This window comes from Anser cygnoides, chromosome 1, assembly GCF_040182565.1.
Source record: "Anser cygnoides isolate HZ-2024a breed goose chromosome 1, Taihu_goose_T2T_genome, whole genome shotgun sequence".
NCBI lineage: Eukaryota > Metazoa > Chordata > Aves > Anseriformes > Anatidae > Anser > Anser cygnoides.
The window spans coordinates 121,915,882-121,928,196 of NC_089873.1; the positions used below are offsets into that span (position 1 = coordinate 121,915,882).

At 34.8% G+C, this 12,315-nt stretch overlaps 1 protein-coding gene across 2 annotated transcripts in view; it reads left to right on the forward strand.

Moving 5' to 3' along the window:
- LOC106042138 (cilia- and flagella-associated protein 47) overlaps positions 1-12,315 on the forward strand; it is a 308,071-nt gene that overhangs the window by 135,445 nt on the left and 160,311 nt on the right. For both annotated transcript variants that reach the window (XM_066980338.1, XM_066980347.1), the window contains exons 46-48: positions 3,246-3,442; positions 7,677-7,820; positions 8,996-9,169. In XM_066980338.1, coding sequence (XP_066836439.1) covers positions 3,246-3,442; positions 7,677-7,820; positions 8,996-9,169 — 515 coding nt within the window. The remainder of the gene's footprint in view (positions 1-3,245; positions 3,443-7,676; positions 7,821-8,995; positions 9,170-12,315) is intronic.

The following is a 12,315-nucleotide window of genomic DNA, read 5'->3' on the forward strand; positions in this document are numbered from 1 at the left end:
TTGCCTGTTTCATGTGAAATCAGTCCCCACCAAACAATGAATATCCTGTCTAGAGAGGGAGAATGTACCAGCAACCGGTATTGTTCTGCCTGATTTTTCACTGTCAGAGAAATGCTTGCAGTCTCATTCATTTCCATGGATGCAGGCTCTGCTTCCTGTTACATGGAAATAATGCAAGGGCTGCTGGCCGTTGCTTACTGTTACTGCTTTTGTCCCAGAAATTGTAAGGTCAGTTGTGACCCTATGGATTATTTTCATCTTTATCTAACTCCTAATCTAATCTTTGCTGCATATTTTACAGGACTGGGTGAGAAGAAAACATGCTAAAATGAGATTTTTAAGCCCAATTTAGTTTATGGCATTTAAAATTTGCATGAAAAAAAATGCAGAAAAAAAAAAAACAACCAACCTTCATGTGTAATTCACAAGGAAGTGGTTTCTGTAATCATTTTGATTTGGAGATTCTTTCTCACTCCAGAAAACATATCTTATATCGTAATATATCATATAAAATAAACATGACAAATTCACTTACTTTCCTTTTCATTGATTATAAGTGTTTTAATTAATCAAGTAACTTATTATTCGGTGTGATTTTTTATACATAGGAAAAAATATTTCAATAAAAGTGATGCCAAACTGAATATTATAAAAATAAAATGCAGGGAAGACTTTGTTTGTTTTTTCTCCTATAGGAAGCATTTCTGATTGAAAGTCCGATTCACTGAAAGACAAAGAGGGGTCCAATTCAGTGAAATTAAACCCTGAAAATTAGTAATTGAAATTTCCATTTAGTGCAGGAAAGTAAAATTCACCCAGAAATATTTTTGGAGCTTCCAATACACTGCACTGTATTTCTTCAAATGCATGTTTACAATCTACTGTATCTTGAAATACAAGCATTTAAAATGTGTACTTAAAACTTTAAGTATGTCTTTTGTTTCAATATCCTAAAGTAATTCTTAGAGAAAATTGAGAACTGTATTCATGAACTAAAGAATGAACAGTTGTGTTCCTTAAGTGCCAAACTCTGGTCACTGTTGTGGAAGATAGCTAATGGGGATAATAGATTGCTGACAAAATTAAAAGTAATAATAATAATAATAATAACAATAATAAAGGAAAATAAAAAAGTAGTAATTCAAAAATTACCAGGTTATTAATCTTGTCTTTAAAAAAGACTAAACAAACTAATCTATTTCAGAGAGGGTTAAACCTGAGGTGCAATTTATCATCTTTTTGATAGCCTAGTAATGTTGAAAGATTAATACTGCCATTCATATGATTTCTCTCTTGAACTTTGGTTATTTTTGTGAAAAAAGTGAAGTACAGATGACATAAGGCAACAAGAGAGCTTCAATTTGCTGTTCATTTGCAGAGAGGTGAGAACTGAATACACGAGGAACACCACTTAATGAAAGAGAATGAGCAGAACTGCAAATAAAGATTGATTGCACTTTCAAAGTCCAGTTATACATAACAATAGAAAATAAGCCACATTAAAGGAAGAAGAAGGGAAACTCCACAAGAATTTGCCAGGTGTTTCCCCTTAGGGAGAAGTGAATTGTTTACAGAGTTTTATCTGTAAGTTTCTGTCATGTCACTACATTGTCTCTGACCTTCATCATTATCTTTCCAATGAGGGCTTTTGGCATTGGTTTCTAATCTTGGAAAGTGCTGAAAAGAAATGGTCTTTGTTAAATATAAAACTACAGGGAAGTTGTTACAGCTGCAGTCTTCAGTTTTTCAGGTTCCTTAGAGGCTCTTGGGAAGGTTGAATGGAACTCTTTTGGTGGCCAGTCAATGGCATTTGTAACGTGCCTTCCCTTCTTTGTAAAGTGTCCTAAAAGGGCTAGTGAAGGGGGCAGGATACTGTGAAAGTCTTTGATTCTTTCCACAAGTGAGAGCAGAAAAGGATGTCTCTGCAGCAGACATTTTAGATCTGGCTATTTTCAAATGCAGAAAGCATTTATATTGCTTCTTCCATACTCTAGGGATTACTGTGGGGAATTTTTCTTACATGCACTGGATTGGGCAAACTGGACTTTTTATGATTGTTGCAGTTTAACCCCAGCAGGCAGCTCAGCACCATGCACCTGCTCACTCACTCTCCCCAGGAGGGATGGGGGAGAAAATTGGAAAAATAAAAGTGTGAGAACTCATGGGTTGAGATAAAGGCAGTTTACTAGGTAAAGCAAAAGCCCCAATGCTCGAGCAAAGCAAAACAAGGACTTCATTCACTATCAGCATCATTCCCATCAGCAGACAGATAAATATTCAGCCACATCCAGGAAAGCAGGGCTCATCACATGTAGCAGTTTCTTGGGAAGACAAACGCCATCACTCTGAACATGTGTCATCCTCTCACCCCCTTCCTCCTTCTTTACCCCAGCTTTTATTGCCGAGCATGGTGCTATGTGGTATGGGACATTGGTCTGGCCAGTTTGGATCAGCTGTCCTGGCTGTGTCCCCTCCCAGCTCCTTGGGCACCACCAGCCTCCTCGCTGGCAGGGCAGCGTGAGAAGCAGAAGAATCCTTTGTTCTGTACAAACGCTGCTCTGGGACAACTGAAAACACCTGTGTGTTATCACCATTCTTTACATTAAAACTCCAGAACACAGCATTGTATGAGCCTCTCTACAAAGACAATTAACTCAGCCAAAAGCAGAACAATGATTTAGTTTAATTTGGACACTTCAGACCTTTTTGGAAACCCAGATGTTCAATCCAAAATTGTGCATAGGAAATGTCTAACAAGGAGCTCTCATACTAACTACTAAATTTAATAGAATTCCAGTTATTATTGGGGCTACCAAATAAATTCTGTTGTCTCCAGTGTCTTTCATGGTAAGTGTTGACCAAAGTGTGTGAGTGTTTGATAGTAACTACTTTTTTTGATATTTGCAACAATTCAAATACAATAAACTTGTCTATTAGGTTTAACAGATCTTTTAAAATACTCCTCTCTGTACCCTACCAAAGACAATAGAAAATGTTGTTTGGAAATTTAAATCCCTCTTTTTTTTTCTTTTTTTTTTTTCCTTTTTTTTTTTTTTTAAATGAAAACTTGGCCATTCTTTCATTATAATATTCCTAAAACTACATTGCTCATTTTCAGTTGTTGTAAGTACTACAATGGAGAATCTCCTACAGTTTATTGGAACTCTCTCCAGATCCTGCATGTAAAATCAATGTTTCTGAAAAGTTTTGCTACATTTCACTGTTTTTTGTTTGTTTGGCTTTAGATGGAAGTGATGCAGTTGAACTTCCTATAAAATTCATTCCTCAGTATGCTGGTTGCTACTGCTGTGAGATTCTCCTGAAGTCCTCCCGGGATATTCGTGTCTATGTGATTAAATGTGTAGTGAATACAAACCACGCTGAAGCAGAGATTGAATTTCTAACTCCAGCTTACCAGGCAGTGATTCAGGATATTCCAATAGTAAGTTCACTTTACTGCCTGAAGCTAAACTAAGATTAAGGATTCTTAGAAACCGAACTCTTGATCAATACAGTTAAAATTTACTATTGCAAAATCCACAAAAGCATGTAAATACTGACTTGAGTATTATTACTCCAAATCCATATTGGATGTAATGTAAAGCTCACTGGGAAAATTAGTTTTTAGCAGTTCAGAGAGTAAATTATTAGAGCTTATTTCTAATGTTTCATTTCTGTACTTATATTTGATAATCTGCTAATTAATAACCTGTTACCATACTAAAGGTGAAAAAAAGAGTTGTTTAATCTAAGGAGCAATTCATTGTGGTGTTTTTTTTTTTTTTTTTTTTTTTTTCCGAGGAGCTCTCTTGAGGGTATGTTATAATTAGATTACATGCAATTTACAAAATATGGCAAGTGTAGGCAGAATATTACATATAGTTTTATCATATCTATTTTGTGTTTTAAGCATTTAACAGATGAGGTATACAACCAGGGAGTGAATATGTAGTGTAGGTTGGAATGTCATTTCCTTCAGAAAAATCATTGCTCACAATTTACAGAACTTTTCAGACTTAAAGGAAGAAAAATGAGTAAATGATAGGGAAGAAGCTTGAGTTGCAAGAGAAAGGGATACAAATTCTTTAACAAAGAAGGATGATAAAATATTTTCTGAGATTTGAACTAGGGCTTGATATATGTAATTGAAGTGACCTTTTGATAATGCTTGTGATAATAGTTAAGAATACTAGTGAATTATTATATAGAAAAATTATCTGAGATTTTGTAGAAAAAAGAATGGCAGCAGCTTCAAATATGAACACAATATCTGGGGAAAAATGATACTGTGGATACACAGTGAAATACTGAAATTTGACAAGGAACTAGTTAATTGAGTAAGATAGAGAAAAACTAGTAAAGAAAATCAAAGGAAATCATATTTTGAAGAAGAAAAGAAAACCATATTTTGGGTAGACCTGTGCGGTGTCAAGAGTTGGACTTGATGATCCTTAAGGGTCCCTTCCAACTCAGGATATTCTATGATTCTATGATTCTATGATATTACAGTATTATCTTTTCTTACACATAAATGTTAAGGTATTCATATATTATTTATTTTCAATTGATTTATTGAATGTTACGTTAGCTGAAATGAGGCTGTTGTATAACACAGAAAGGTAAGGATTTTTTTTTTCCACCTTCTCAGGCAGAGGGCTTCTAAACAGATTGGCTTTATTTTTATTTTTGTTGATCTCCAAATGTTCATAAATATATGCTTTAAAATTTCTTTAGCAGTCATATATTTATTCTGTTAAGTTATGCTTGTTTTCTTAACAATGGATTAAAAAGTACTCCAAATGGAGCGTATAATCTGTGTTTTTGTGTGTATGTGTAAGGAGAGAGAGAATGTGTATCTCATTTAATCTGCCTCTTCCCATGGAAAGCACACATGACAAAGTCTGTGCTAAAATATATGCCCTACATTTGCAAAATCAAACATTGATGAATAAAAAAATATAAAAATGTGAAGTTGTTCCTGTCCTTTTACATTTTAAGCTTAATTTCATGATTACATGTGTTTTCACAAGGTTTATTTTACATTCAGCATAAGAGATGTGTTTACCTCTGGAACATTTTATACTTTTATTCTTTGTAGCTCTAGCATTGTGTCTGATTTACTCTATGCTTTCTAATTCCTGAATTGAATACAGAATTAGAAACATTTCCATACTTTTATGTTGTTAGCTACCATATGTTTGTCATTCAAGATACTGAGCCTTGAAACACTCTGTGGAGAAAGACATGCTCATATAGAGTGAAACTGAGGTGGGGTTATTCAGTCTGCTAAACTTGGTTCTTTGAACCTTATATTCGGTGTTGCTTTTTAAAAGCACTAGCAAACTAGCTGTCATAACACCTGTATGGTAGGTGAAATGTTTTATAAATGGAACAAAAAAGTGTCAAGTGATTTGCTTAAAGCAACACAGTGAGTTAGTGACAGAACAAGAATAAGAACCTGCCTGAATCTCACATCCTTGTTCCTTTCTTGATAAGCGAGTTCAGGCTGAACATCTGAAGTATCCATAATTTTCACAAGTGTGAAATGAATGTAATTGTTCTCTTGTCATTTTCAGTCTCTCCACTGAAAAGATATAGATCCTATACATGCGACCTTATAATGTACCTTGGGTTTAATCACCTACCATCCTGTGAAATGTTTTTAACTCCTTTAGCATTAATTGTGTTTGTCATTAACTTAACAGGTTTTGAGATAGCTATTAATTAAAACTATTTGTTAATGTATAAGTGCAAGGGAGTAAAATTAAACAAATACTGTATTTTCATTTTCTGATATTTGTGGTTGACCTTTCAGTAGAATATGTTTTAGACAAATTCATGCTGTGTTAGAAGAATTTGCCACAGAAGGATTTCAAAATGACCATGTTTGTCAACTACATTTCTCAACTGATAAATTATTGTTTGAGATTAAGGAGAAACACTTATGCTACTTATCAATATAGTCATCGCTAGTGTGGGTAAAGGAAACATCTGATAACAATGGCTCTAGAAATTATTGAAAGTAAAACAACTTAGGCCCACAAATTTTGACTGTCCTCCTCTCTAACATATCAAAGAACAATCACAGTGATGTTTTTCCTCTGTCTCCCCCTTTTAAAACAAAGGATGATGACCAGCTAGTTTTAGAACTGGTCAATCTGTTTTTCAAAAGGATATAGTTGTTCCTGATGCTGTGGTGAAAAAAAATGAATGAGAATAATAATAATATTTTTAATTATTTTTCTCACTTTTATTTTATCTTCAGCATGAGGATAATGAGGTTAATTACTTTTTTTTTACTTTCATGCTTTCTGCCACTGATGTTGCAATTGTTATTATTACGGATTTGGAGACTGTAGTGATAGAAGTATTTTGAAAAATTGAGACATTTTACAAATCTCAATATTCCAAAAAAGACATTTGTGCTCAACTACTAGGAAATTTACTTGTTAACAACAAAGTGTTAAACGTTGATTATACATATTAACCCCAGCCTAAATATATGATATTGCAGATCTCATGCCATGCCATGACTTGAGCTCTGATAACTACAGTTGATTGTGCTTCTTTGTTGCTGAGGTTTAGAGAGCTGAGTTTAAGAGACTTTCCAAAGAAGAAAGAATTGAAATACGTGTCATCTTCATTCTCCAAAATTCATTGCTTGCCTCTGGCATTTATCTGCGGTTTTCCATGGGTCAAGACCATTTTGTAGATCAGACTAATCTCTGTTTTGACAAGGCTGATATTAGCTCTTGAATGCCAGTTTATTCTGTCCTTTTCAGATGGTTTTTACTTTTTTGCAGATTGGGTGTTTTGTTATCTGTTTCCTTTAAATAGTAGGAGGCTGAATAGCATTATTTAAGTTTTACTCTTTTTATGCAGCCCCCTAAGCATATATTACAAAATATCTCACTACCTACCCTAATCAAGCAGTCCTCTGATATGTCTGGATGCAAGGCAAAATACACTTCATAAATAGGCTTTCATACTACTTAGGACAGCTATTCCTTAGAAGAGATTAGTCCAGTTTCTGAAAGACCAGTTTCTGAGAGCACAGGACTGTACATACTGGTTTGGGAGACAGAGTGCTTAATTAGAAAGCAAGGCTGGTCCTGTATTACACTCGGTGGCCAAGTGAGGCAATGTGTGCTAATATACCACATCAGCACTTCAAAGAGGCATGCTAGGATTTCCCACAGGAGCAAAAGAGACAGAATTTTGGCAAGCATTATAAACAGCACTGTAAAGATACCTGTAAATGTTTATAATGATACTTATTAATTCCATCTTGACTGTTAACTATATCATGAGCATATTCTTCTAATGAGTCTTCTTGCTGACAGTATTGATACTGATAGTATGATTGCTAGTAACTCTTTCCCAGGAATAAGAGATTTAGAAGGTATTTTGAGCCAGTATTTTAGGAAAAGAGCTCTGATTTGATGATAAATACAAGCAAAAACTGAAATGCATATTAAAAGCTTTTAATTCATAATCTAATTTATGTCTTTACTTTGATTTCAGAGTCCCAGGAATAGGGATTTAGAAGGTGCTCTGAGCCAGTATTTTGGGAAAAAAGGAACTGTGCTCTGTTTTGATAATTGCAAATAAAAGCCGAAATTCATGTTGAAAATTTTAAATGCATAATCTAGTTTATGTCTTTTCTTTGATTTCAGAATAACATGTCCAGCCAGGACTGGAAATTTGAAGCAGTTTTGGAAGGACAGGGCTTTCACGGCCCTCCTCTAATAAATGTGGGCATAGGTGAAACAGCTCTGTATCCTCTCATGTTCAAGCCAGTTGCTGAGTGCTTATCAATGGTAAGAAGGAAATTAGTTTCAACATTTACAAAGAATTGTTTTGTCAATAGAATTTACATCAGTCTCCAACTTATGAAATTGCTTAAGCAGTTACTAGCATTAAACACCTGCTTGAAAGTTTTAGTGAATTAATCAGAAATTGAAAGATTTCCTGTTAGCTGAAGGAAAAAACAAAAACAAAAAAAGCAACAAAGGAACTAACTTTACCAAAGTTAAAGATTATCGTTATTTGTTCATTTATTTTTTCTTCTTTCAAACCCTCCATTTCAGTGAGTGGACTAGTTATTCTATAGGGATTCTGACCTTTGATCATAAAAATGTACATTGTGTTCCATTCTGAATTTAAAGACATATATGTTATCTCACTAGTTAGGTAATAATGTAGTAATATTGAGCATTTTTCATTACATTACAAGTGAATTTTGGTGATGGGTACTTGATTGTTTCATAAAATAATTTCTGTTACAAGGTAAACTGCTAGTTAGAAGCTGATTTTGCCATCAAAGTAATCACTATTCTAAATGTTAAAACTGAAGAGTTTTAAGAGAGGAAAGGCTGTGATACCTTTAGTGAGAAGCAATATGTGTATTTTTGCCTGTACACTAGCTGAGAGATTTTGCCTGCAGGATGCTATTCAAATGTGTGAATTGCCAAAGACAAAAACAAATTGTTCTGTGAAACATTAGTAATCCATCTGCATGCATTACCAACCAAACGTAATGCAGTATAGAAATCCAGCATTATAAAACTATTAAAAGCCAAAGACCCCGAATCTTTTGATGACAAATAATCATGAAGAACATTTTAGCTGAAGGACTGATGGAAATGATTGAGCAAAATAATATTTTATATGAGGAATGAAGATGGATGAGAACATATTTTCTTAGGTGTTATATTTGTTTTCTAGGAAGAAGCCAAGAAATATATCTGGCATTATGAAGGATTTATATTGTTAAAATTCATAATTTCAGAAAATTAAAAGAAAGCTTTGTTTCTTGGGTCTTCTTCTGTTTAACAGAAGTGTTTACATAAGAACTAGAAACCTCAATAGGAATACTTTCCTTTAAGATTGCTTTAATGGCTGGATTTGAGATTAATAGACTGAAAGTATTGGTTTGGCAGCCAAATGACACTTTAACAGTGCTGAAACTTTTTTCCTTCTTTCTTTGTCATAGGGAAGACTTATTCTGCGAAATGCTATGGCTGGCACTGAAAGCGTCTTTAGCCTTAAGGGAATAGGGAAGAAACCTCTGGCGCAGGATCATATTGTGATAGATTGCCAAGTGAGACAGGTTACTCGAAAAGTATTATGGGTGCCCAATTATACCAAGAAAAAGTTAACGTACAAGGTAAATTTTTGTAATAAAGTGACAACGATTTTCATATCCATAGTCCTACAACTTGTGTATTAGACAATTTGTTATTGTCGTTGCTGATGTGCTATTAAAATTGACGTATCCATGAGAAATTATATCTAACTAGTAGTTTATAGTATATGGATATGTTTATAGTCAGGAAATCTGTGAGATAGCGTATGATATTACTGTATGTTTCATGGAAAAAGATTTCATAATTTCATAGCTCCTAAGGGGGCAGCACATTTGAAATTATACTCTGTTCATTTACTAGTCTTCCTCCCTTCCTTCTCCACTGGTTTAAAACCAATGTCATCAGTTTTAAAATTAGATAAAGGGTTTGAGAGTACAGTGTTCCTAAAATCTTTATAAAACATTGACCTTTTACAGAAATGGACAAAAATTATTATCCCGCTAAAGGAAAATTGGCAGCATGATCTCACTACATATCTATTCCTAATGGCCTACTGGCTTGGCCAGTCAGTGCTTGCATTTCTTTAAACAAATGATGGCAGTTAGTGTCTTTTGCCCAGCTGTTGTTTTAGGAAAGTTGGAGGAAGTTGGGAATACTTTGTGTGTTTTCTGAGGGGAAAGAAAATTAAAAGGAAATAAGTAATTGGAGTTGTTGAAGGGCAATGTGTCACTGGGAAGATGGTGCTGTGATAGTTGTGACTTTAGTGGAGGTATGTAACATAAACACATAGAAAATACAATTTCTGTTTTTAGTTTCCCTGGTTAAGAAGATCTTATGTACAAGATCTTTTAAATATATATGCATATGTAATGTAATCCTTTTTATTTTTCACTGTTTAATTAAAGATCTTATGGCTGTACTTACACAAATATATTTTCTAATTTTAAAACACTTCTATTACTGTAACTGAACAATTTTCCTACCGTTTGTCTTGTCAACATGTTTAATTTAAGTTGAGAAAAGTATTTCAGTAGTTTTCTTCATCTTACGCATGTCTAGGATTGCATGTCACATGCCAGCAGAGGCAGAATGTACATTAGGGAAAAAAGGATAACTTTCACTTTTCTTCTCACCTGCAGAGAAGATTCTCTGTCAAAGAACTTCTTTAATTTCTGTCAACAAAAACTATTTTGGGGACTGTATTGTGTCATTTAGATCTAGAGTAGATGCAATCTACATACTGTATTTATACTAGGAAGACTCTGTATATAAAAACAAGGCAGGAGGCCATGTGCTGAAACTTGTCAGCGTATATGAATATACGTTTTTGAACTGTTTGCCCTTTTTTTTTTTTTTTTGTGTGTAACTATTCTTTTTGGGAGGAGGGACAAGAGGACAATGTAGATTCTATTAGATAAAATCTGACTAGTTAATTAGTGTGAACTTGTGAAATAAGTGATCTTTTGTTCTCTGTCTTTGTACCAGTAGCAAAAAATGCTGTTTCATTCAAAGTTGCAGTCATCAGTAGAGAGTGGGCCTCACCTTATTTTATAAAGAGAGAAAATGTACATACCAGCAGCACTGTTCTATTTATCTAATGGGAATTCATGGCAATGTAAAGTCTTCAAACTTCCTCATGCTAGTCTCCAATTTTTCATTATTACAGGAGGATTTACATTTAATAAGCTTTAAATATTACAAAATGGTAGAGCTTCAGGCTTCTATTTTTTGGACTCATTATTAACCCCCCCCCCCCAAAAAAAGTAGAAAATGTATTTTTTTGTGCATCACCAGCTTTGACATATCTCTTTTTGACAATTTTAGCTTTTTATGTGTGACTGCATTTACATTTCTAAAACACTTGTTTATCTCCAAAAGTAGTGAAGTGTTTTTGAAAGTTGACAGCACGACTGTCTCCTTTGCTTTCCCGTTTTATGTGAACTTAATATTTTTTTGTGCCAAAGAAAGACACTCAAATATCAAACTTCAAAATGAAGACACTGAATTATTCACTGTATGCGTGTTTCAGAAACACTGCATTAAATTGTTTTATGACTATTATAGATATTTCAGAGTGAGTTGGGTCTAATTGAACCTAGACCACTTTGAGGGTGTTCTCTGGGCCCCTCAGTACCTTCTTGTACATCAAGGCCCTGGAACGTGTCCAGAGAAAGGCTATGAAGGCTCTTTGTCCTGAGAAGGGCTATGAAGCTGGTGAAGGGCTATGAAGCCTGAAACACAAGTCCTATGAGGAGCGGCTGAGGGAACTGGGGTTGTTTAGTCTAGAGAAGTGGATGCTCAGGGGAGACCTTATTGTTCTCTACAACTACCTGAAAGGAAGTGATGGGGAGCTGGGGGTCGGCCTCTTCTTGCAAATATATAGACAGGACAAGAGGGAATGGCCTCAAGTTGCGCTAAGGAAAGTTTAGGCTGGAAATCAGAAGACATTTCTTCTAAGAAAGAGCAGTCAGGCATTGGAACGGGTTGCCCAGGGAGGTAGTGGCGTCACCGTCCCTGGGGGGGTTCAAGGAAAGGTTGGATGTGGTGCTTAGGGACATGGTTTAGTGGGTGACACTGGTGGTAGGGGGATGGTTGGACCAGATGATCTTGGAGGGCTTTTCCAACCTTAATTATTCTATGATTCTATGAAATACTAGTGAATTTGTGTATTTTTTTTTTTTGGTGAGGGGTTGGTGGTGCTGGTGGTGGTTAGTTTTGTGTTGTTTTTGTTTGTTTTTCACCCCTGTGAAGTAATGCCTGACAGTACATCCATTTCTAATCTGAATATTCAAGGAGCTAACTCCTGTTTCATACCAATTTAAACTTTTGAGTACTACCTCAGTTTGGCATGTGTGTGCTCTTTTTGCTCTGGGACTTTTGGGAGAAAGGTATTAAGAGCAGCTACAAAGAGTTCATGCTTGTATTCATGTTATTACATTAATCAGAGTGAATAATATATTTTCTCTATGCCAGGATTTTACTCAGAAGTTGTTGCAGAACAGCTGTTGAAGCAAAGTGGGCTGGGATAGTTGGAAAAAGCATGATTACAAAATCTGCTAGGTGTCTAGAAACTGTGTCCTCAACAGAGCAAACAATTTGTATCACTTCCAGTACTCCCCAGCAGATATCATGTAGTGTCTTGTGCTATTGTAGTGAGTAAATATCGTATGTTCACATTCAGTTGTTCAAGAATTCATCTTTAAATTAGGATTGAATCTGTTAATCC